This window comes from Fringilla coelebs, assembly GCF_963513975.1.
Source record: "Fringilla coelebs genome assembly, chromosome: 2".
NCBI classification, from domain to species: Eukaryota; Metazoa; Chordata; class Aves; order Passeriformes; family Fringillidae; genus Fringilla; species Fringilla coelebs.
In genome coordinates, this window is record NC_140029.1 from 90,303,215 (window position 1) to 90,329,881 (window position 26,667).

A 26,667-nucleotide genomic window follows, 5' to 3' on the forward strand; every position below is an offset into this window, starting at 1 on the left:
TTGAAGGGAAGGTAGGAAGTTAATTTATTTAATATTAGTGGAGGCAATGTCAGAAGTACTTACAGATATGTGCCAAGAAGAAAAGTGATTAAAATGTATTTTCATCATGTTCTCTGGATGATGCTCAAGAGGTTGCTAATACTGTTGAGGAGTAAGAGGCTGTTTTATAAGCAGCAAAACTTATGGTTTCCTATGGATTTTTGACCTATATCCCCTTATACTGCCCTGTGCTCATCATGCACTTGTTGCTATGAATGTCCTCTTAGCTTCCTGTTTGACTGCATGAATTGCAGTGTGTTCTGTGCCTTTTTTAGAGCTACTGGTATGCTAACTGCTGCCCCCCTGAATGAATAAAGGGTTGAATTCTAACTGCATTTGTCTCCGTCAGGGTACCAGTTTGTATTGGTCTGCCTTATCTAGCCACAGATATTTTTTCTTTTCCTCAATGCAAAAAGTAGAGTATCTAGTTCCTCCAGCTCTTTAAAATCAAGTGTGAAATTAAAAAATGGATTAAAGGGTGCAGTAAATGTATGTGTCAAATGATGGATGTACAGACAGCGAGGTTGCATAAGCCTCATTCTTTTAAGAAATTGGGCTAAAAATAGTAAGTGTCCCTTCACCTGAGTTCTAATTTTTGTGCTTATTGAGAAAAGAGCTGTGTAGAAGAAAGAATTACTCAATCATCCAGAGATCTTTTCATGCTGCCTAAGTCCTCTTTTCATAGTTACTATTCATACAACTTTCAGAGCTAATCTCATTTATTGTTTCTGATTGCAGTGTTTCTGATCTAGCCAAATAGGTGGCCTTGTCTGACTGGGGGACCTTTTTTCAGTATCTAAAACCAATTTAGAACAATTTCATTACTGCTGACACTTTACAGTCTTTGTTTCCCGGGTCAAATTTACTTGGACTTCTGGTTGGTTGCAGCATCAGTTTGTAATAATCCATGCCTGTGAAGGGTTTTGCATTGTATTTTGTAGTTCACTGCTCCTGACATGCATTTCTTCAGTTATTTCCTGAAACTGAAGGACATAATTATCATCACCCAACTTTTTCAGTATTTAAGGTGACTGCAGTGTGAATGTTTGTCTGAAATCCATAGACACACATTTAATGTGTAAGTGTGTGTGTATAAAAATCTCTTTGCATTTACACATGTATACACACACACATTGTTTATTAGTTGGTTTTGTTTGCACACTATTTGGATTCTCTGTGTTCTGGGTTTTCCAATGAAATTTGACAAGTTGAGAGCAGGTAAATTGGTTTTCAGTTAGTTTCACTACATTCTTTTAAAGTTTATCTTAATTTTACTGAATTAGTGAAATCTGTAAATTGAGGATAAAATCTTTTAGATTGACCCTGTTGGTAAACTAGTTTTCCATTTATCTATTAGAATGAATGTTGTTCAGTTGGCACTTTGGCCAGTACAGGCATGTTAGGAGTGGCCCTGAACAAAGCTGTGCCCCAGCTTGTTGGAATGATTTTATAAAGAACTTATTTTACATTTGTTAAATCAATCATTTATGTCTGTGAGAAGCTTTGCAGCTCAGTGTATTTATTTTACTGGAATAGAAGAATGGAAATAAAACTCCTAGTGTGCAGCTTCATTTGCAATATTTCTGCTGCACATCCTAGATATGTTGATTTGATTCATAACTTAAAATGTGCTACTCATGAAGAATGCAAGTTTTTGTTTGAGGGTATTTTAAAAATGAATCAATTTAGTCAAGTTGTAGAAATTACAGAATTCTCCAGCGCTTGTGCAGTATTGGAAGCATGTTAAAAATTCAGGAAGGTGTTCATTATTAAAGATGTCTTTTTTCCAGACCATTGTGAGAAGAACCTGTCTTTCAGCCATGAATTAGCACATTTGCAGTATTTAAAACTCATAAATGCAAATTAAAATCAAAGAAATATGGAAATATTTCACTTACCTGATACTATCAGCCAAACAGAAATGAGCAAAACTCCAGGAAAATTTTTTATTTTCAGAACTGGGTAAATCAAAAGACTCCATGAAATCTAATTGACCTTACTGCTATTTTTTTTAAATTTTGTAATTTTTTATGCCATTTATTCCTGTGAAACAGAAATGCTGGTAGCAAAAATCATGAATTACTGCTAGATTGAAGAGATCTCTGTTTTAAATTGCACATTATCTATTATACAAGTGACAATAGGTGTGTTTTCAGCTATGGAGACTTTGACTGGAAAGCCAGAGCATCCTGTCATGTTCTTGTTAGTCATCTTTACATAATTTTTCCTGTAATCCCCTCCGTGTTTGCTGGAGCAGCTCCATCGAATATATGCCAATGTGTTTTTAGCATGCAGTTTTCCTGATGGGGTTAGCTCTCAAGCATTGATAGTAATGATGGCATTGATATACAGTGTGAGCTACTGGTAGTTGATGTGTAACCTCTCACAGTGCATTCTGTTAAGTCAGACACCATCTGCATACAATACTGAGCTACCTGAAGCTCCCTACAGTTCACTCTAATTAGTTCACTCTGAGATTTGGATTCCTGATTTGCATTGCTGGCATCTATTTTTATTTTCTGCTTTGTTACCAGAGGAATAGTGGCTAACAAGGCATCAGTTTTTGAAAGGGATTCAAGGGGAAACCAAAGCACTGCAGAACCCTGTGCCTGGTGAATGAACTGCAGATTACCAGAAACTAGAACAGTGAATAGATTCACTGAGCATATAGATATGTATGATGTCCTGCTCTATTCCAAAGCCATAGAAGATTACCAAAAGAGTCAATAAACATGTGAACCAGGGAGAGATGGTTGGATACATAGTTTTAAAAAAATATTTGGCAAGGTTCACTGCTAATAGGTGTTGAACTAAGCAGCCATGGGATGGAGGATAGTTTCTGTGTTTGCCTGGAAAGCTGGTTAGAAGTCAGGAAATTGAGAGTACAGATAAATAGTACTGGAGGTCACAGAGGACATGTGCTGGGGATCCATGCTCTAAATTATACAAATGAATTATTTAGAGTTTGAAAATGGATGTGTAGTGGTACAACAACTTTGCTGCCAATGTGAAGAATTGCAGAAAAACCTTATGGGACTGTGATAATCTCTTTTTTTATTTCTCAGCTAAATGTAAAATGATGCATATTGGGGCTGGAGATGGAGAGATTCCAACTTTATGCTAAGTATGAAAAGCTGTGAGGTGACTTAGTACACTTGAGAATGAGAAATTGTGTTTTTTATAGTTCCTTGGAAATGTCACTGTAGTGCTTAACAGCAGTCAGTGAGCAGATATTCAGCATTTCAGAGAAGGAGAACAGATGAGGTTCTTTACCTCAGCCTGTGAAGCTCAGGTGCCCCTGCATCTTGTAAGCTTCATGTAATTCTAGTCTTTCAGCTTCAAAAAGGATAGGGTAAAACTGGCAGGGGTGCAGGGCTAAGCAGGTGATGGCTAAGCTTAGACTGATGCCAGGACAAGACTGGAAGAAAGAAGCCACAGAAACTTCTCTCTCCTGGCTGTTGTGGTTGTTTACAAAGATAATACTAGAGGCTCTACTTTTCTAAACAACACAGCACCAACCAATCTTGTGTATACCATGTTCTCTTGAAACCATGATCAGCCAAGGTCAGAGATACCTGCATCATCTTGGATTAAGAATATTTGGCTTTCTTGAACATTTTTGAGCAAGGTCACTGCTGCAAGCTCTCCAAATTTAGGCGCTTTACATGTGCCGTTCCAGTTCTCACCAATCAGAAGGATTTTCCTGTGTAATTTCATCAGGCATATAAGGCTTCAAGTGTTTAATGCCAGCAAAAAGAGTTTCCCACTTTGCATCCATTTGATAGGTATTTTTGTTTATTAATGGATTTGTTACCAGATTTGACAGTAAAAGAAAACCCAGTGTTCTGTGTGTGTTAGGAACATATTCCAAACAGACTTTTTCAGTGAGTGTTTAAAAATGCATGACAGAGGCATGAACTGATGCCTGAAATAATTTCTTTTGAGACAGAGCTCCCAGAAAAGTAAAAAGAAATGTATGAGTTTTCTAAGTTTCATTAAAAATCTGAGTATACAATGAAAAGATAATTTTTTAAATTACTTTCCAACAGTAGGAACATGGTTGTTAATTTTTAACCTGCCAATTGAGCAGTAATTTTGTCTAGCAAATCCTTGGTTAATTTTAAAACAGAGTTTGAAGGTGGTTTAAATAAATCTCTCAAAATTGTATCCTTAAGCAGAATACATTGCTTTGAAAGCAAAACTTGTTTGCTGTCTGTTATGCATGTTCCTGATGGAATGGCAGAAACCAGTTAATACAGCATTTTGCCAAAAACTTGGTTCTTTTGCTTGTTTCTCAGGACTCCTACTTTGTTTGCTAGTTGCCTGTCCTATTCTTAAGACTGGAAAGGGGTTTTTGAACCAATCCTTACCTTGAACTACTGTTTTTGACATGCTGCTGTAGAGGTAAAACTTCCTTACAACTATCTTTTCAATAATTGTAGCCTTCTTTTATTGTTTCTCAAAAGGCATCATTGCCACTCTTTCTTTATAAAAATCTGATTTTCCTGTGACTATAGGGGATTAGATCCCATGAACATGTTCTAAAGTCAGCAAAACCAACTAGATAATGGTGTACCTACTAAAGCAGTTTCATTTGGCACATCTTGCTTCTTGCTTTTCTGTCTGTCTTGCAGCAGAGTCCAGATTAGTCTTTTTAGTAGAATTACCAAGTTGTATCTACGGCAGCATCATTGCATCCCATAATAAACATTTTCAAGATTAGGATGCAACAGATCAATACCCTATGAATGATTTTGCTTTCAAAAGCAAGATCTGTCATTAATGGTGTCAATTAAAAGTCCATTGCCAAAACTGCTTGTTCTCAGGTGGCCAGATTGCAAGATCTATATATGACATGCTTGAGTTCCAATCCTTTCCTGTGACAAACTGCTATCAGGTATGGAAATTTCAGTCATGGAAATGTGTGTCTTGTGGTTTTCATACTTACTGATCCATGCTTGTAATTTTCATTCTTCTGAGCCTAAGGTACCTCTCTTGAGTTCTTTTAGGGCTGGTACGTTTGTTTTGCAGATAGTTTTACCTTCTTGCTATTATCTGTAGTGTCGATGTTCCAGTCAGTTCTGAGACTTTCCTGTCCTCTTAGAGACAGAGCTTTGTTGTAGGAAAAGCCTGTCTATCCCTGCAGCTATTCTTCAGCATTTCCAATTTGCACTATGCAAATACTACCTAGCGTACCTATAGAAATAATTTTGTTTTTCCAATCAGGAGTTCATGTTGTTTGTACTTTCTGAGCCAAAATGCCATCCTCAGTTAAATTTTGTAGCTGTCAGAGGCATCTGTCTTGTGTCTCTCCAAAGCTTTCGTGTGCACAACTGCTCCCAATAGTATAGATGTTCTGTCTATAGTATAACATGCTACCTGTTCTGGCAGTAACAGAAACCTCCATGTTGTTACAAGATCTCTTGGCATCTTATCCTTACAAAACTTAATACTGTATGCAAGAGCTCTGGGGCTTCTCACTGGCGTGTAACGCGCAGCTCTCTGCTAACACGATATCATGCAGTCTGCTTGCTTTGTGGTGGAGGAAAGCTGCGAGTTGAGTGCTGGAGTCACGGTCAGCATTCATCTGGAAACAGTCAGTTGGCTACTTAGTGTAATAAATGATTCTCAAGGACTTAAAACACCATATTCTTAGTGTTTGGGGCAGGCAGAGGGGCAGGAGAGACGTGTTTGTGGTTACCAAAGTAGCTTAGTCTCCTCAAAATACCATTTCTTATCTCAGTCTTAGTTGATGCAGTCAACTGTGTCTTAGTCTCTTGTGTTCAAGAGACTTTCAGGTCTCACTAGTGTATTCTTAAGTTACTTCTGCATTAATTCATGCATCCATTGAAATGAACTCCTTTTCAGTTTCTATCTTAATAAAATTTTCTTAGGGTAAATTATATATATAGAAACATCTTGTGTTTTATGTATTCTGTTTTGGCCTTGTGTAATTTGCATACTTTTTTTGGGTTTCTTCAGAATGAAATATTCTGTAATAAATTATGTGCCTTCCCCCCAGAAGAAGAGTGAATTAGGACAGTGAAATATTCCACAATTAACATTCTGCTGTGAGGAAACAAGTGATTCTTCTCCTGGACTTAGCTAGTTTTGGTCTATTCTGGTATTTGCTATACCATCAGATTTTTACAAAGCTAGAATGTTAATGGCTATTTGATTCTCCTTCATGAAATATTTATTTGGGACATCCAAAGATCTCAGAAGCCCAGTTTCCCTTATGTGCAAGCCAGTTGGTTGGATCTGCCACGTCATGGTCGCATGCTGTTTAGTCATCTCTCTGTTTTCAAACACAGAGAGTGCACTGGTCAGTCTTTAGTTTCATCCTCTAGTTCTTTCTAAACCTTAAGTCTATTTTTCCAAGTAGAGTTTTTAGGACTGGCAGGCTGCTGGTTGCAGCAGGACCCTTCACAGAAGCCTTGATTGTCCCCAGTCCTTAAGTCTACCCTAACTAGATAAAGCCTAAACTAGCCCAGAGTGATCCCATAAGTGATGATGCTTTGAGCAGGAGAGGCATCCTGAGGTTCCTTCCCATCTGCATGATGCTGTGAGTCTTGATTTTATGATACTAAATTAATGAACAATTTTATCTGGAAAGTTGTGGGTTTGTTCTAGATAACATTAGCAAGAGCTCTCAGAGCAGCTTCTGTGCTTACTGCCGGTCACCAGGTTTATATTGGATTTGTCACGCTGCAGTTTTCTTACCTGTCAAGAGAGGTTCTCTTTACCTGTCTTGATATATCAATAGCCATTAATTGGCCAGTTTGGTAAGTACTGTCTGAACACTAAGGAGTTTGTGAATGCTAAGGAAATGGCTCTTCTCTCCTCTTTTAATATATTTGCATCCTCTTTCTCTTACACTGCTAGTTCATGGCACTAAAAGAAGTTCTAGAGTATTATGGCCTAATCAGGTGTCAAAATCAGTGCAAATACTAAAAGCAACATGTGAGCTGATTTTGAATGACAAGCAGTAGGAATGGGACTTTGGCATCTTGAGAGGGGCAGCTGTGCTTAGGTTGATGCCAGTTTAACACAGAAATGCTCCACAGCGTATTGGGCCTGTGGGGGATTCAAATTTATTGTCTAGGCATGACTTAACAGGGCCTTGGGAAATTTGGAGGGAGCTTACATTTAAAGGAAATATGGCTTTGTAGTTTGGATAGGGATGTCTTGATGGTTGTAGGGGGAACAGAAACTTTGTTTTCCATGTCTCAGCAGGCAGTTTATATGCAGTTTGTAAGATGCTGACTTCCACTAAATCTTGAATTTGGTGGGAGGAGGAATGTGAAAGGTAGTAAGAGGAGAGATGTGAGGTAGTGCTGGTAAGGCAGCTGGCTGCACCTCATTTTTTAGCCAGCATCTGCTTGTTCCCTCACATTTTCTGTGAGTATGGTGGCTCTCTGATTAAAACAAGAAAATTACAGTCCTGTAAACTGTAGTGAAAACAGATTGCCTTACCTCAGTTTCTCAAAGGGTTGGTGTTGTTCTGTCAGTTACATTCACATAGTTTCTCCTCTTAGAAAGCATTTATCAAACTTGTGAAAATTTTTATTTTAAGTCCTATACATTTTCTTGGGGATTTTGTTTATATTAACACTATTGTAATACCATGTTTTAAAGTTAAATATAAAATAAAATATGTATAATGTCATGGTTACTGACACATGGCTGTTGTTCTAAAGGTTTCTTCTTACTGTTCTTGTGTCTGGGGTACTCAATGTCTTTTGATATCTAATTTCTTCCTATTACTTGCTTTTATCTGTTTAGGTACTACTAATATTTATTTATTTAAAATTGCATTCACTTTGCAATTTGATGGCTGCTGAATTTCCAACAAGTAAGGAGTTTGAAGAGTTTTAGCAAATTCATAAAGCATTGCTTAGTGGCTGATGTGCACAACTAGTCAGCAGAACCTTTTGGGTTTTTAGATGCAATTTTCTTACTAGGTGCTGGAAATATCTATTAAAAAGCTAAATGTTTTGTGTAGTAAATTTTAATAACATTATACTGCTTTGTTCATTATGCTTTCTAAAAAGCAAAGCTTTTGGCATTTCTTTTGGTAGAGGCCATATGACAGTACATCTTTGTCAAGGAGGTGTTGCTAATGAGAAATCTCTTATGCCTTTTGCAAAATTGTTGATTCCTACTTGGATGTACCCGTGTAAATAAATCCTTTTTATGCCTCAGGTATCAGTAGATATATTTTTCTTTTAGTTAGCATCTTAAGACATTAGCCAGTGTTTTACAGCAATTCCTTACACTTAAATGCATTCCTTATGCTTACATTCTTAAATGTCTGTGCATAAAGGAAAAGAAAGAACAAGAAAACTACCTAATACAGAGCATTCGGCTCTGTAGCTCAAGTCAAATAGACCTGAAATTTTTTCCAAATTTATTAATGCTGTAAAATCTGATTTCTGTAACAGATAGAAACAGTGACAAGTAATTAGTCAGTATGCTGGGATGCTTGGGAAAGATAAAATCTTAAATAAGGAGTAAAATATTGTATTCATAAAGAGTAATTTTGTAATGTAATCAAATCCTATTTTTTCCCTGTTTCTTAGATGATGAAGCATGCCTGGGACAATTATAGGCAATATGGATGGGGACATAATGAGCTCAAGCCAATTGCCCGGAAAGGACATTCCACCAACATATTTGGTAGGCTACATTTTCTGGTTTGTTTGTGATTTTTTTTTTTTTTAATATTTCTGTCCTTGTATCTTCTTTGGAAGTCTACCCAAACTTTTGAGCAAACTCTGTTTTAATAAAGAATCTTTCAAAGTGAGTGACAGAAATGTATTATTTCAGTGGTATTTCATTGAATTACTTTATTGACCTATCTTTTTGGGAGTAGTATGTTCTTATTGTTGCAGGGGCTAAGCTGTGTCTATGTGCACTGATTCTTTGTGTGTGTATATATAAATAAAAGTCCTGATGCAATGATAGTTATATTTGTTTATATTTTGAGATGCAATGAATATAAATGTGTTGGGTTTTTTTTTAAACTTACCTCATATTGTCTAGATCTTTGTGTTTACTTCCGTAAGAAGCATGGAACAGTTTGAGTTGGAGGGAACCTTCTAAAGATGACCTAGTCCACCCCCCTGCTATGGGCTGGGACCTTCCATGAGACCAGGTTGCTCAGAGCCCCATCCAGCCTGGTTTTGAGCATTGCCAAAGATGGGGCACTCACAGCTTCTCTGGGCAACAACCTGTGCCAGTGCCTCACCAGTGGTGCTTAGCAAGGTGCAAGGAGAGAGTGAGCTGAGTGGAACGCTGGAGCAAATTCTGCACCTTACTGTGATTTAGTTTTATGTTATGATTAATTGATGGCTTTCCTTTATATTTTTTACAACTGATGAAATTGGATTTGACAGGGGAAAATCTTTAATGTTCACCTCTATGATCATGTAGTCTTTGCTACTTGCAATTCTGTTGCTTAATTTGCCATGTGTAATTTTAGATTAGCCTTGGTTTGTAAGCCAGACTCTATGAAGTAAGTTTTTTTCCTTCATGTGGCAGAAAGACATTTTTATGATGTTTGTTTTTAATGTGACTGACATGATATTTTGAAGCAGTTACAAATTACATTTTCTCTGTAGTCTTTTTTTTTTTCCATTCCTCCTCTGCTTACTTCTAAAATGTCTGCTAATGAGTCTGGAGGATTTCCGCCTTTTTTTCTTGGAACGATTATTCTTTGGAGAGCTTATTTTTGAAATTTTGGCATTGCTTTCTGAAAGAAATTGCAGGCCTTGTCCATGCTAAAGTTTCTGCTCCTCTTGTTCCAGCTAACTCTAGCAGCCAATGCCCTACATGTTTGTCCTTTTAAAATCCAGATGCTATTTTGTGCCATTTAGTTTTTAGCTAAATCATGTCATGATTGCTCTATTCAAGGCTATTTCATATGAAAAACTTTTCTGAAACACACAATCTTCAGCATATATCAAGTCTAAAATAGAATCAGCTATTGTTCATTTGGTGGATGGTTGATGGGTAGGATGTGTATGTGGAAATTGGTCTTTGTCAAGGACTGTCTAGGCTGTATTGTTATTCCAAGCTCTTTACCAATCTCTATTACCCCTATTGACACGATTCCCAGCAGTTTTTGCCTTTATAGAAGGGTTGCTTAATTTTTTTTGAAACCTCATGCTAGTTTTAATAAAAAGATGCTCAGCAAAATCTGTTTTTATTATTCATCTCAAAGATGATTTGATCCAAACTATTTTCAGCCATTACTGCAATCTACTGTGCTTCCATTTCAATTCCTAGCACGTCTGTGAGATCCTGCAAGGAGATGGTATCGCTGGTTGAACGGCAGCCCTTTGCATGAATCTTTGGGAAATCAGGTTTGCTGATAACTCCCAAGTGAGGTTAAACACGATTCAATTTAGAAGACAAATAAGTCATTAGTCTTCCCTGTTGGATTCCACTTTTGTCTAAAGCAGTGTATATCTATATCTGTGCCAAGGAGAGCACAAGTGTTTCTAACATTGCAAGATCTAGCAGGTTTCAGTCTAGGGTCAGAGAAGGGGAGAGGAGGTGGCCTGCTCTGCTCTTGCAAATCTTAGTTCATAGTAATTAAAAATATAAGGAAGGATAAACTTTATAAACTGTAAAGCAAGATTCTCTGTGCCTCACTGAAACATGCCAGCAAGGATGTTTATGGGCTTCCTCAATTATTAGTTTGACTTTTGTGACAAAACATGGTAGGTTGCTTTAGTTGGCCTGCAGCAAGAAACTCTTGCCAGTCTTTTTGAGATGTCTGATGGTAAATTGTAAAGGAGAGTCTGCTAAAAATACTGTCTTTCAAACTGTGTGGTTGGGCAGTATCTTGAGTAGCACCTCTTCTGCAGCTGGGTCCCAGCATTAGTAGTGTGGTACTGCTTTGAGAAAGTGTGACTGGAAGTGGGTGAGCTTTTAAAGATATTTACATTTAGATGATATATGAAACAAACCTTAATAGGTGAAATGGGGTGATAACTGCTTTTGAAAAGACCAGCATTTATTCCTACCCTGTAAAATGAAATACAAAAGTCAAGGAGAAAGTGCAGCAGAAAGGTGTAAATTTTCTTTCCAGTTTAAATTTTTATTTGCAGCTCTACTGAAGGTTGTAACAACTAAGCTGAAAAAGAAAAATTGGCCTTTTTTGTTGGACTGCTTAAATTGGTGAAAAAATTTGAAGGCTGCTGCAGGGTCTTGTTGCAGAGGGCGTTTGTGTGGGATCTCGGTCAAGTTCTCATTAGAACACAAAGGGTAAAGAGGCTGATTATGAAAATGATGCATGTAAGATAATGAGCAAGCACAGCAAACACTGAGCTTGCTTCAGGCTTCAGAAGGGTTTCTGAGTTTAGTACGAACCAGAGTAGTTGATGGTATTGTTGGATTCTCTCCCAGTAATGAAATATGATTGGATTTGCTTTTGAGGATGAGAGTAACCACCTGAAACATGCTGTTTGAAGATGATTTGTCTCTGTTTGATGACCCATAGGTGAACATCTCCTGAAAACACAATCAAAATAATTCAGTCCTGATATGCTTCAGAGTTTTAAACTGTGTTTTTATCCAGCATAATATGAACTAATTACCATAGCATAAGCTGTAAGGATACTTTATTGTGAGTTAAATTGAGTAGTTGGTACTAGTTAGTTTGCATCAGTCTTCAATCTCTGTTTTTTTTCTAAGATATGTTTATTTGAGAACCTGAACTACTATAAGGAATAATAATAAGAAAATAGACAATGCTTGGGCAATTTGGAACACTGTCCTCACCAGAACTAGAAATTGTGAACTGTCACTTAACCTGATGCTTTCTGAAATGAGAGTTCTGACATTTGTGGTGTGCTTTATTTTGTTGTTTTGGGGTTGTTTTTTAGTTTGTTTTGCTAATTTTAATTATCTAAAAATAAAGTGAAGATGCGCAGTTTGCCAAGTAAGAAGTACATGGCAAAGTACTGATGCAACTCTTGCAAAATTGAAAACTTCCCATATTACTAGCAGTGCACTTCTAAACCTTGCATTTGGATGTATTCTGTCTAGAGATAAGCTGCTTTATATGAAGATGATCTGGTAATGCACATAGTCCATAGACAGTTATATGTCTAGATGTGTTTTGAAAGGTGTGGAAAGATTTTAATAATGATAAAAAGTTTTAAAAGTTTAGAAGTTGTGGATGCTTGCATATACACATGCCTATTTTCATACACAAAGATTTATTAAAGTCATTATTTTGTATTTTGTCACACTAGAGCTGTCTCATGCATTGATAGTGCTTTCATGCCTCTCCTGCTCTCTCACCTCACAGGCTACACAAGCAGTCAATTTAACCTGAGCTGCCTGCCAGCTCTCTTTGGGATCCTGTGTTCTAGGGGGAAGAGAGAATTGTCAGTGAAGTCACATTGTGGTTGCATTTGTGGTAGCTGGTAGAGCCCCAAGGCTGCAATGCAGTGCTTTATCTCTTCCTTAAAACTTGACCAAATAAATCTGTCCTCTCTTTTATGAGGAATTTTTTGTCTGGCATTTTAAGTGTCATTAGTGAGTGAGATATGTCCAAGGGAATAACTCAAGGATTCAGGTGGGGCAGCTCATGTGATGAATATTCCCTGACATACCAGTGGACTCCTTGGTTTGTACCACATCATTGAGGATGTCCAGCCTCAGCCTTTTGCTGCCAGTGCCACTGATGCACCCTGGTGACAAGGGAAAGTTGCTGCGGTGACTGCCCCGTGCCACAGCAGTGTAGGAAGCTCCTGCGGCAGCTCCTCGTGTTGCTAAGCAATGGAGATCTGACAGTGCATTTCTCCCTCTGCCTGGGAGTAGGAGAGGCAAAACTTCCAAAGAAAATGCATCTGTCACACTGCAAGGATGGGAGGCTGTTGCAAGAGGGAGCTGAGTCAGGCACAGGAGCCTGCTTTTCCAATACCTTTGACAAGTACAGTGTAGCTTGGGAGAGCAGTGCGATTGCTTTCTCCACTTGGTGGTTCCTGAAGTGAGGGGTGGAATATTTCTTCTAAGCACTACAAGAAAACACTGTAACAGATTTTTTTTTTTTTTTTCCTTCTTACCCTTGGAAAATATTCGTTAGTTTATAAGACATTTTTGTTATCTGTCCTTGTAGCAGTTACTGGGCTGCCTGAACTGCTCTGACACTATCATCTGCTGTCACCTGATTAGTTGTAATTTACTTTTGAAGTTTACATTAATTGAGTGTCAAGGGTGTCTGATTTAGTACGCCTTTTGTATTTTCTGGTTTGTTCCTTTGTTTGGTTTTTAGCTGGCAGAATACTGGTTTATAAACAGTATGGAGAGAAACACTTTTACTGGAAAGAAAATAGATTATACACTTTAAAGACTGTGGAATGACCTTTTAAAAATATGGTGGAAGACTTCTCATGTCTTCTCACTGTAAAATCCTAATAAAAAGACAGATGGAAATCACAGCTTCTGCTCAACATCCCTTTTCTGTGCATGTGTTCAGCCTCTGAATCCATGTAGAGGATAAATGAGTACAAAATCGGAATATGAGGTATATACGTCAACAAAAATGTTTACTATATGTTGACTATATGTTATCTTGATAAACAAAAGCCTCCTTAGTGAGCAGTAGTTCTTATCTTTTAACTGTACATGCACAAGTAATTTATTCATTATTGCCTTTTTCTGTGGCAAATGGAAGGGGAAAGAAAATCCATTCTTGCTAACTAGGGAAGAGAGGTAATTTCACAATGCAAATTTCAGCCTAATCTCTGTATTTCAGGTTCAAGTCAATTTTAAAATAAATGGAAATGGCCTTAAGACAGTCCTATGCATCTGTGTCCTCTGCAAACTCCATAATGAGTGATTACAGCAAGATAATGTTGAATATTATAAGTACATTGAATGTGTATTTTTTTGACCAGTAAGAGGAACTTTGGAAAGATAAAATTTTGAGAAAAAGTATAACTCTTGAGCTGCTGGCTTTATTTGAAACTAGAACAGTGTTCTAATATCAGAAGAAAAGTTCCTTCAGGTCAGATGACAGATCAAACATGATTGTTACTCATTCTTCAAAAATCGCTCACAGCGGGTACCTAGGGAAGACATGTAAGAGCAGGAAAAGCTCATAGTGAGCTTGTCTCAGAGTACTCCACCGCCTTACAGAGGTTTGTGTAGTGCTAGTCCTTCTGTGGTCAGAGGCAGCAGGTTTTATTTAATCACTTCTGGTTTATTTTTCCTTGATTTTGTCCAAACTGCTTTGGAGTCTGGGCAACCTTAAGAGCAACGTAACCCATTACAAGTGGTTCCATAGTTTGATTTGATATTGTGTTGAAAACTTTTTAGTTTTGAAGTCCACTTGCTGTCCTGGCTTACTGGTTTTGGTGTTGGGAAAAAAAAAAATCCATTCTTCATCTCTTGCTTGCTGTTCATGAGTTTGTAGAACTGCATATGCCCTCAGTAGTGCCCCTGTTCTTTATGGAGGGTCTTAGCCTGTAAACTTCTTTCTTTTAATTACATTTTTTCATACCTAATATGTTATCTTCTTTCTTTGTGTATTTTCAAGGTAGTGGTTTTGGGGTCATTTTTGGTCTTTAAGACGAAGACTAAAACTTTCCTCCATTTTCTGTTTCATTTGTTGTTCCTTTCCTAGTAATTGTATTCTCTTTCAGGCTCCTTGTTGAGTCTACAAACACATTACAGGGTAGCTTTTCTGCAGTAGCATTCCTTTTGGAAATCCTCATCCCCTGTATCCAGTGATTTATTTTATAAATCTAATGTTACAAACATTTTCAGTTATTTCATATTTAAGCTTTTGTCCAAGTAATCATTTCAGTAGGATCCCACGGGTAATTTTACCTCACACTGATGGTTGTTTACACTTATCCCATTTCCTGTCTTTTAAACCATTATTCATTTGCATGAGAACATTTTCTTTCTCTGTGTGGCAGGTCAGTTTTCTCAGAGTTTTTGTTAAGGGGTGGTCTCACATGCCTTCTGTGCGTGTTTTCTGTCGATATGCAAGTTCACTTCTTATGAAGACTTTAACATTGATGCTAAGACAAGACTTCCCTCTACAAAATTTCTGACTTTTCCTTTGTGTATCTCATTTAAAGCAGTCTTCTGATTGATGCTGCCAATTGGGCAAATAGTGATTTGTTAACACTGTTTTGCTTCACTGCAATGTGTATCGTGCTTATTCAGAATATAGTTGTTCTCTGAAACTTGCAAATTCGTGCAGACAGGATACAATCTGTCTGTGTGTTCCATCTTAAGTGTACTACTGTACTTGTGCTGCAGATAAAAACAACTGCTTAGCAAGAATGTTTTTTGAATGTCACTGATATTTCATCAAACTGTCACAAGTGTGCCTATGCATATCAGGAAAATTCACCACGAGCAGCTGTTGTCTTGTTCTTTTTAATAATACAATATTTCTGCTGAATTCTTCTCACACAGTTTGTATTAATTCGTGTACAACACAATTAGGGCAGTAGTACTCAGTGACTTTTTTAAGCGTTTGAGGCAATTATGTTAAATCCTATTCAGAAGACTGAAAATTCTGCTTTAACCAGAAAATCCCACAAAATGAACAAAAGATGCACAAATGCAAAGTGAAATTAGATAAACACCTCATTTCTGTAACCTGCCTTGTAGGATAGTGAGGTAAACACCTGTATGAAATGGCAATGAAAAAATTAGGTTGTACGAAAGTTCATGGCTGAGGCTCAGACTGAGAATTTTGATTCTTCCCAATAGCATTCTCTCCTGTTCTTCTCATATAAATCATATTATTTGCTCTGAGGAAAAAAAAAATTGTTTCCTGTTGGAAATCTTTGGACTTAACGTTTATTTTGATTTGTGAATTATTTAGGTTGTGGGAATGCTATTCATGAATTTAAACTTTTTTCCTATCCTTTGGAACTGAGAGCAGAGGGTATAATAAGGACATGAAGATAAGGCTATGCAGTCTTCTTTTGGACAGTGTTAAAATATGAACAGGCATGGCAGCTGAGTAAGAATTAGCATTCTGAACTCTAAAGTGAAATCTGCTGAGGACAACTACGGGCATGTGTTCAGTGGGGGAGTCAGGTGTGGCTGTGCTTTGCTGTCATCTGAAGCCAGTGCAGATGTACCAGGCAGCTGGAATTCAGGAGCAGGTCAACCACGTGAGTGGAGCATTGTGCTAGTGCCTGACGCACTGATACTGTTCACTCAAGTTTTGCCCCTATCTGGTGAAGTTCTGTGGCTATCCCACTGAAAAGCTGCTCTCTTATGCTGTCCCAAAGTAAATTTAGAACGTGGTTTGGACCAAAGTGTGTGGAAGTGGCCCAGATATAAAGGTAGAAAGGCTTGTGTGCCATGGTGGCTCTTGGGTGGGGTTTTTTTTTGATATGCCTTTTCCTACTGCCTTGCTGACAAAGTAATTTAGCTACAATTATCTGTGAGAGATTGTATCTTGTCTTGGAAGACCTGTACTTATCTTGCTTCATATAAAGTCAACTATATCAAGTCCAGATAACATCTTGTTCTCTTATTAACTCTCAAATATTAATCTTGCTTTGCTTGCTGTGGTGTTTAACTGATTGCTGCTAGTGTTTAGGCTCTTCATACTTCCAGGCCATCATTCACAGATACTTTTCCCTTCAGTCTTCCACTTCCTGTTTTCTTAAAATGGGCTTACTTCAGATCTATATTTTTGATTAGTTTTGATTGACTGCTTTGTGTATGCAGCAGATTTGCTGTCACCATTCACTTTTCACACGTTATTCTTCTTTCTTTCTGACATGCTTCCATGGCCTCCTTTGTACTTGGTGCCATTTTCTCTCCCTCTTTCCTACTCTGAAATTCATCCTATCCTTTCTCTCCTGACATCGTGGCTTTTCAGTTATCACCAGGTCTTAACCTTCCAGTAACTCAGATCATAGTTCCAGCATTAATCTTTATTATGGTCTGCACACAGTTTTCCTCCTGTGTACAGTAATAGAGTTTGGTCTTTGTGCTTAAAAATAAGATGACAAAAAATATGGAGGAAATTGGATAGAAATGTAGAAAATTGAAATGGTCTGAGGATATTCAGGTTTGTACTAGGGGGACTGCATTCAGCTCTTGCTTGCATGAATTTTGAATAAATTTGAAGGGCCATGTAAGATTTAGGGAGCAAAGTAAAGCAATCAAGTGAAAAGCAGTCAAGAAGAAGGTTTATTGCAGTGTAGATTCTTAGACAAAGTTTTAAAATTTGGGTTTTAAGAGCATGGGTATTCAGGCAGCAGTTTGTTGATTATTAACAAATACCAGCAGGTCCAGTTCTTAATAGGTTCAAAGTCTAGCATACAATTCAGTGTTCTACTCCCATGACTTCTCAGTTATGAAATTAAGGAAAGCATTAAAATCGATCATTTAATGTTATTTATATGCTAAAGTACTCTATTGTCTGGTACAAAACATTAAGACCTCCTTTTCATCTTGTCTATTATCAGCAATTTAACAGAACTAAGCAATCAGCATGCTTATTTTTTTGTTCTGCTTTTTTAATTAGTCTAAAATGTTAAAGGCAATTGGTTTCTTCATGGATACTTACAGGCTTATTCATTGCATTTTATGACTGAGCTGAAATCATACACTGCAGTTTTGTATGAAATGTATAGTTTCATTGACTAATTTTGAAGCACTTGTTTTCTCAGTGAAATTAAACTCTCTTGTTCAAAAGTTTAATTAATTTTCTTAAACGTTATCTTGTTCCTTGTGAGTCATTAAGATATTTTGCAAGTGGTATGCTTCAGTAGTGGCAGCTTTATTGCCAGACTCTCATTAGAGATACAGAAAATTGTTGATAATTGTTTGCTTTTAATTTTCATGTTACATATTTTCATACCATGTCTCTAATTGTCTGTCACATCAAGAAATCCTGTTGCTACAATCTGAAAACTTGAATTATTTAAATCTTTTGGACTAGAAATTGGTATATTTTCTAATATATAGTGCAGTCTTGCCCAGTATGTATTTTTCAGCTGTTATGAATCTAGGCAGGCAGGAATAACAAGAACAAGAATATTTATTTTCCTTAGGATTGTAATAACTCTGTATTTAATGTTGGGCTGAGTTTGTCAAGGAAACTTTCACTCAGTTGCTGGGAATTAAAATAACTGCCTATGTGAAAAATAACTAAACTTTTACCTTCAGAGTATAACATTTCAGAGTGCTGAGAGAGTATATATTTCTCCTTGAGGAGGCTTTACATCTCCTCTTTTGTTTCTGGAACCATTGTGGTGGAAATGGGAGGATCTGCTCTATGCTTGTGTACACCCCAGTGGTTGGGTTGCTCTGTCAGTAGTGCTGGACCAGTCTGAAGCTGAGGTTGCCTGCTTTAGTGGAAATGTATCTCTAGAAATTATGGTAAATTATCCCTTGAGGCTTTGGTCTGCTTACATTCCTTTTGCAAGCTGATCCTGCCTCCATCCCCAAGTAGCTACACCAGTAGTCAAGTGTGTTCTGCACCAGTTGGAGTAGGTTCAGCTTCCACTAAGTGATGCCTGTCCAGGGCCCTGCAAAAAAAAAAAAAAAAATCAGATATGAGACAGGCTGAGACCAGCAGTCCTTCTGGCACTATTTCTGTTTGTATCTTATGGTTCTGTCAATCAATATGACCATCCATTGGCCATGGGAAGCTATTTTGAGAGTAAAAGCTATTTTCTTGCATCTAGATCTCTAGTCTTTGCACATAACTAACTATGGATCCAGCTTTTTATTACTTTAGAAGATAAGTCTACTTTCTAGAGTATAAAATAATTTATTTTGATTGCATGTATGTTGTAACATAGAGATACTTGCTCTTTGTGTGGTATAGACACAGTTGTCTTCAGTAATTGCCCAAATGTTTTTACTGTATCTAACTTCTTGCTCTTCCTCAGTCTCACCAATTCCCTTAGCTTTCTTCAAAATGTAGCTGCTGCTGATGTCTGCAGGCTCTCCTTGCCAAGTGGAATGAGAGTCTTTATTCTTGTTATTTATTCCTTAGTGATTTTGTCTCTGGTTTAGGAAATATGAAAACCTTACCTTGATGTAAATGGACTGATGAACGTCCTGCTTTTGGACATGTCATCTGCTGTCTTTTCTGAGGAAAAATAAAATGCTTCCTTCTCAGTCACTGCTTGAGGTAGAAGAGTAGGAATGGTTACATGCATCTATTAGGCCTGTTTATATGACTTCTTTGTATTTATGTGACTTCTTTGGAAGCAGAGTGGCCTCAGTAGTTTTCCACTTGGGCTGGTTTCCTTGACTTCGTAGCAGCAGCATATATTTTGGTAGTGAGAGATCCGTTTGAGTAGGCTGGATTTCCTTCAGATTTGTTACTCCTCTACCAAGTCTCTGGGTAAATGCCAAGCGTGTTGTAAGACACTCGCACACTTGTGGTACAGAGGTGTTGGAACACAGGCAGAGGGAGAAAGGGTAAAAAGGAAATTCTGTCTCCAACCTAATGCCTTGCCCTGGCTTATTCACTGTGGGCATGCAGGGGGGCAGGAAAGAGAAAACCTTGATGCTGTGCAAGCGCTGCTCAATAATAGTCAAAATTCTGGTGTGTTTCCAGCACTGGTTTAGTCACACATCCAAACCCCACAGCACCATACAAGCGGCTGTGAAGAAAATTAACTCGCTTCCATGCAGACTCAGTATCCCTGCAAAACCCTCCACTTGGGCCAATGAAAGCCCCTATGGAAGTGTTTTTCAGGAGAGGTGATGAGATTTGTGTGTGGTGTATACATGTTGAAGTAATGAGGAGGTATGGGTGAGATGTTAAATAATCAGAGTTTCTGTGAAGCACCTATTTGATGATTGCCTTTCAGCTTACTGCATGACTTCAGTTTGTTGGTGCAGAGTTTTGTCATCTTGCTCCTTATCTAACTTTGTCTCATATCTTTAGTCTTTTCTGTTCATAATTGATGTATGCATAGTTGATCTATTAATATATTTTCTCTAGTACCTCACTGGTTATAGTCTCTTTTGCTTCCACATAATAAATACACAAAGCAACCCTGAGCTGATATAGCTGATATCAGACATTCTAAATCTCTACATTTTTTCTTATGGTATGATGAAAATGGGCTATTTATTTTCTTCATTTTGTTGTGGAACACTTGACAGTGATCTGTCTCCCTTGTACTTTGATAGTCTTTTGTGAGACTTTCAAATGGTACTAATAAGCCAGTTCTTCATCTAGTGCTTTGGCACACTGGAAGAATTCCAGATAAGAAGACCGTTTTTCTTTTAGAGGCCCTGATATTTGCACTTGGTCATATGATTTACTAGAAATTTCAAACTGTAGTTTTATGTGGTATGAAGTGAAGGAATTATTTTACTTATCTCAAGAAACTGAAGTCTATCTAGCTACAAATTTGAATTACCATTTTGCAGTCCTTTGGAATAATACTTCTCCTTAATGAGAGTGTGCATGATTTTCTTAATAGTTCAGCTACTTCACTGCTAAATTCTTTCCATTAGCTCATGATAGATGTTCTGTTTTATTTAGAAGAATGGGCATTGCATTCATTAGGCAAACTTCATTAAATTTGGAGCTCAATCAACTAGAACTATAATTATATGGAGAGGAAACTTCCTAATCTGACGTTTTTAAAACTGAGCCTTTTTGGAATTGGTTATTATCTTCTGCGACATGACTAGCTGAGCCTTTGTATTGAATGGAGGCAGACCCTGGGAGGAGTGCCTTCAGCTAGAAAAAGTGTTATTTTCTATTATAGCTTAATTGTTTTATAGGCTTTTTTCACCACAATGAGACATCTGCTCCCTCTATATGTGAGCAATAATAGACTGCTTGAGGTGGTAGCAAGAAGTGTATACTATAAACTGTTATGTCATCATTTAGGGTTACTTTATGGCACTTCAAATGATACCTTCTGCAGTTAAATTCCAGGAAGGTTATCCCCTTGTCCTTTTGATCCAAAATTTATGGATCTTGGTGTGGCTGTGAAAGAAAAAAAAAAAGAGTATTCTCTATTATGAATGGAAAATGATTCCACTTTGTGATTTCAGATGAATGGTTTCTATCAGCATCAGTAGGGGGAAGCACCGCTGCCTATCCATTTCTGCTTTACCTGTAGCAGTACATGTGACCCTACAGCAGGCTAATGATTGGAACACTTGCTGTTTCTCCCTTCTTCAGTTTTCAGTCTATGCCTTGCTAGAAGTGCAGTACATTTTAAGATGAAGAATGACACTGCTTGTTTTGGTCAAGCTGTAGATACTGAAGACTTCAGTGGAAGCTCTTAAGAACAAATTAAGAATGATATCCTTTCTACATTGTCCTTGAAGAAAGAAGCTGAGAGCTAATTTTACTCTCTGACCAAACATCATGTAGCCCACAAATAGTTTAAAGTTGTACCTGTCTTACAGTATGGAGCAGCCAAAGTCTTAAATGTGTATTGTCCTCAGTGTTGCATTATGTTCAGTTCTGCCCTGTATTCTTGTAGACACAAGACTTCTGAGTGTGAATTCTGCATTTTGGACTTTTCCACCTCAGTGCCCATGAGGAAGGAATTAGCTTGCTTCCTGCTGCCTGATTGACACTAAAGGAAGAAGATTGAGCAGACAATCTGTTACAAAATTTTGACTTGTCATCTCTTGACCTTTTGGAAACATTTTCAGCCAAAAGGATTTGAAAATGCAAAGGTTGTTCTTCTGAGTCTTCCTCAAGAAAGAAGCACTCATGTGTAGAAAAAAGAAAAATAACTCAAATTTGGTTGAAATAGTCTGCTAATATGAAAAAAGAAAAACTAATAATTTATTATAGGTTGGGATGTACATGCTGTCCTTAGGAGATTGGGATAAAAAAGAGTTGAGCTCTCACATGGAGTCTAGAAACAATAACCACACAGGTGCCCATCACTACTTAGGGAAGAGGCATGTGAGATTAGAAGGGGCTTTTCTCAGTAATGTTTTGTTGGACATTCATGGTTCTAGAAAAGATAAACATAAAAGGTGAAAGGAAGGAGTGTAAAGGCAGCTGGAAGGAGGGCTTGAACAAAGTATTAGGGTATGGCCCAGACAAAAATCTCAGGAGTGTGAGCCTATGCCTTTAATTAATTTGTAGGGACAAAAAGTGCTGAACAAGCCAGTTTTATTGGGCTGCACTTGTTTCTGTGGCTGCAAACAGCACCAAAGGATCTGTAGAAGCGGGTTGTAGGCAATCCCTTTTGGGGACCACTGGTTTAGGTGAGATCTCTGTATATGGGTTTGTGGGTTCACTTTTAACACAGTGACAGTGAAAGCAAATTTCTTGTCTGTATTTGGTGAGGTCTTATTTTTCAGTCTATGGGGTGCACTGGGGGAACTTTGAACACTTTTGATCAGCTCTGGAGAGAGCTCTGTTCTGTTCTCTCTGAATTAATCTCTTGAATTTGTTAGATGGCAAAAGTGATGTGCTTTTTAATTTCTGTGGCCCTTCTTTTTTGGCTCTGTGCAAAGAGAATTCTGTGAAAAGGGTTGTTTAAATTTGTGATTTTGAAGATATTATCTTGACATCTGGCAAGTAGATATTTTTCCCCCCAACATATTGCTCTCCCATGTTTTTGACCCTGGAATGTAGTTCTGAGATCTGGAAAACTGTGGAAGATTGTGCCGTGGTGTCTGAAGTTCTTTGGAGTAGGTGTCTGGAGGTAGGGTGGCAGACAATCACACACCAGGCCATTTCCATGCAACGTGTTTTCCACATCCCTTGCAAGCTGAAGAATACAAGAGCTTACTGATCTGATTACCACTGTGTTTGAGTTGGAAAGTTTTTACTTTTTGAAACTATTGCAAGAGGAACTTCCAGGATTTCCCAAGACTTAAGTATCCCTTTTTGTTCAAACACTGTGTGTATTTGAAAATTTTATCAATGTGATTTAAATAAAGGAACAGATATTACTTTGAGTGTGTTGTGGAAGCTGTATAACACATTCCAACTTCATGTAAAAAAAAAATACTTTGTCAGCTGGTACTGAAGGTAGTCCTTGTGTCATGGTCTTACTTGCATATTTTTGAAGTGATAAATTAGATAACTGTCACATTATGCTTTTGAGAAGGTGCTAAGTTAAATGCAGTGCTGTGGCCCTGCTCAAAGCAAACTCCACTTTAGCGTAAGCAGTGGAATTTGTCATTTGGCTGAAGGCATTAAACCTTACACTACTTGAGCACCCCAGTGAATTCATTTCCTGAGAGTTATAGGTATGGCTGGTGGACAATTTGTCAAAGGATTTGTCTTTTAATTAATCTTGCAAAAGGCATGTGTCTCAATCTGTACTTGAATTCTCTTAACAAACTGCCAACTTCAGGCTTTCCAAATCTAATTGAAATTAATTAAAAGCAATGCATGGCTATTCTTTAAAAATTAGTTGGTGGTTACTTTGTCATGGATACTGTTGTGTTTAATTTTTATTATCTGGAGAAAGAAGTCCCTGAAAATGGAATTAAGCTTTCTCAGTCATTTAGATGTGTGAAAGAAACACAGTAGGATGATGGCTTCATTCAGTTACTGTTGTGTTTGAGGGGAAAAAATATCGCTCTAACCATGTGAAAGTCAGAAATGGATGAATAAAAACTACCAAGCAGGAACACTGTGCTGTAGAGATTTCCATTATGGGTGGAAAGCACATTAAAAGAACCCTAAAATGGACTCATCACTACTGTCGTTAAGTTGCTAATCAGAGTGTACCAGAGTTTATAAACCAAAGTGCACTGGTTTATAGATCACAGGTATGAACAGTGAAATATGGCTACTTTGTTGGCGCACAGGAAGTTTTAAACACTTCATAAAAACAAATAACTCATTATGATTTTGGTTTCCTCTAGAAACCAAGATCTGTGCCTACTGAGGGCAGCAGGTTTGGTTGGGATGGCCCAGGGAGATCAGGGCTATCATGGGCCGTGGCTCTCCATCTCATCCCTTGCACAGACCGATGAGTCACTCATCAATCAGCTCAAAATTGCTGCTGTTTCGAGTGAATGGCATTTTAGCTTAAAGCACCATTGATTTTTATTTGGCTTTCAATGCTCCACTTGAAGTGGTGACAGTTGAGAAATCCATTAGTGCTCCTAGCCGCGTCCCTGCAGACGCCCGGGAGAACATCTTGGGACTGCGGCTCTGGCAGTCGCGCCCGGCCAGCGCTTCCCTGCTCATCAGGCCGTGCTTTTCAATCATTAGCTCGCGTCCATAATTGCGAAACTTTGAATATTTCAGAAGTAAATGTTGGGAAATGCAAGGCATTACTACAAGTGCTGATTGCTTTATCTTGCCTATGCCTTTTTTTTTTTTCCTTAATGCTTCTGTCCTAGAATTCCTAGTAGCTTTTTGAAGCTGTCTTTCTGTCCTTTGGTTTTCTGTGGGTTTTTTGGTGGGTTTTTTTTGTGTCAAAGTACAGTTGCTCAAGTTCAAGTTAGGAAAGCAGATGAGAAGGGCTCTTTTTTCTGTCTTTAGTATTCTCTTTTTCCCCAGAAGCCAAACTGTGCCAGAGGATTGATACTTTGAAAGAGAAGTGGGAATCCTCTTATGTACCTGATAATTCTGTGCTCATTTTGATAATCCTTTGTGCTGACACTTTTGTAGTAACTTTGCTTTGCTACTGCTTGGATTATTTTCTCATGTTTGTGATGTTTAAGAAAAGTAGTGAAATAGTCATTGGTAATAGAAACCCTTCTTTTTTGCACATAGGAAACTCACAAATGGGTGCTACCATAGTAGATGCATTGGATACTCTTTATATCATGGGCCTTCATGATGAATTCAGAGAAGGACAAGAATGGATTGACAAAAATCTTGATTTCAGTGTGGTGAGTAGAGCCTGCCCTAAATATTTCTCTGGTTCTTTTCAAGGTATTCATCCTGAGAGGATCCAGAAGAGGTCTTTCAGGTGAAACTTAATAAAAATTACAGATCAAAGTGTGAGATGTAAACTTGTCACAGATATGACATTCTCTGTGTGTCGAACTTTGTTTTAGAAAAAAAAAATGCCCTGACCTTTTCACAGTTATGATTCTACGTAGAGATACACCTATATATTGTGTTTTCAGAGTACAAATTATAACTGGATAATGGAAGTAAGAGGAAGTGTTTTGTGAGAAACAACCAGGTCTTAGAAATGAAGACAGAAAGATGAGGTTTTATTGACTGATAGTCATTGCAAATAACTGAGCTATGAAAGACAATTTTCCCCAAAACTGCAGTGTATAAATTACTTAAGAATACAATCTCTTCTTCCATTTTTTAAGAGTTTTAACACAAAATATGCCACTTGAATTCTTGAGTTTTCCTACAGGCTCTTAATCTATCACAAAAATTTCCCAGTTGGTCATACAGTATCTGACATTTCTTGAGAAGCATTAAATGGAAGAAATGGCTCTATTTTAGTCTTATTGATTAGTGTTCTTTGTACTAATTTTGGGACTGTCACAGACTTTGTGATGGAATTTGTATTTCAGTCCTTGGATTTGCCCTATGGTTCCAAAAATAATTTTTCATTCACATAATGCACATAATGAAATATAGTTGTATACTCTGAACTCAGCAAATGCTAACTGTTGTTTCTATATTTTAACCTACTTTTCAAAAATTATTTGTTTGGGCTTTTTCCTTTTGATTTGTACCTTGACTGTCTGGCAAACATCAAAGAAACTTTACTCTGCTTTTTTTCAGTTAGTGCCAGATAATTATTCAGTCTAAAACTGAAGATCCTAAATATATCAGAGACAGTGTAGAGATAATGATACCATTATGAGGGTGAACTAAATTGCTTCCATAACTTTTGTCTGATCTAAGGCAATTTCAATATAAATTTGCAATATTAATCTAGGATTTGGATGGAAGAAATTTACATGACCCTCTGGGGTTCAGTTGCATCTTCCTCTGTATCAAAAACCACTCCTTGAAGGTTAATGAGTTGTCTTGTGTATACACCAAACTTGAGTAATTTCCTTATATGGTTTGGAGTTTATAAATAAATACATAAATTTGATCCTCTTGGATTCTTCTACTGGGAAGTGGAAATCATTGGTTTCACTTTACACTGTCCCACTGCATGTGTGATTCATGACTTTAATAGGTATTAAGTGGAATCATGCTGTATTGGTGTTATTTTTCTTGCATCACTTTTATGTGAAAAGTGAAAATCTTTTACTAAAAACATTTGGGAGTATTTCAAACTTCTAAGTTTTAATCAGTGCTGTTTGAAGAAATTCTTATTCACATAATCTTTCTTAAATATGTAATATGTGCAAAATGAATTTAGTTTTGATCCGAGCACTGCAGGTACCAGAGAAATAGCACAAAAGGAAAGACGTACCTGTAAATGTCATTTCACCTGTGTGCAGATTGGTGAGTCAGCTTGTTCAGTGCACACTGTAGTGATTTTCTGGATAAAAGGAAAGGCTTGCCTATCTCAAAATCTCTTAATAAAACTACATTTCTGTGTCTAATAGGTTGAAGAGAAGTTTATGGGGGAGACAGATGGAGTGTATGTGGAAAATTAGCTGAATGGGGCACAGAGGGAGTCAGTTGTTAAAACTATCTGGTTTCTCTTAATTTTTTGTGGGTTAAATGAGTCAAAAGACACTGTTGAATTTAACCTAAGGATAATAATGTGGAAGAAG

The 26,667-nt window shown here is 37.4% G+C and overlaps 1 protein-coding gene across 1 annotated transcript in view; it reads left to right on the plus strand.

Moving 5' to 3' along the window:
• MAN1A2 (mannosidase alpha class 1A member 2) overlaps positions 1 to 26,667 on the plus strand; it is a 134,128-nt gene that overhangs the window by 35,534 nt on the left and 71,927 nt on the right. The window contains exons 3-4 of the mRNA XM_084201354.1: positions 8,622 to 8,718; positions 24,734 to 24,852. Of these exons, the coding sequence (XP_084057480.1) occupies positions 8,622 to 8,718; positions 24,734 to 24,852 (216 nt within the window). The remainder of the gene's footprint in view (positions 1 to 8,621; positions 8,719 to 24,733; positions 24,853 to 26,667) is intronic.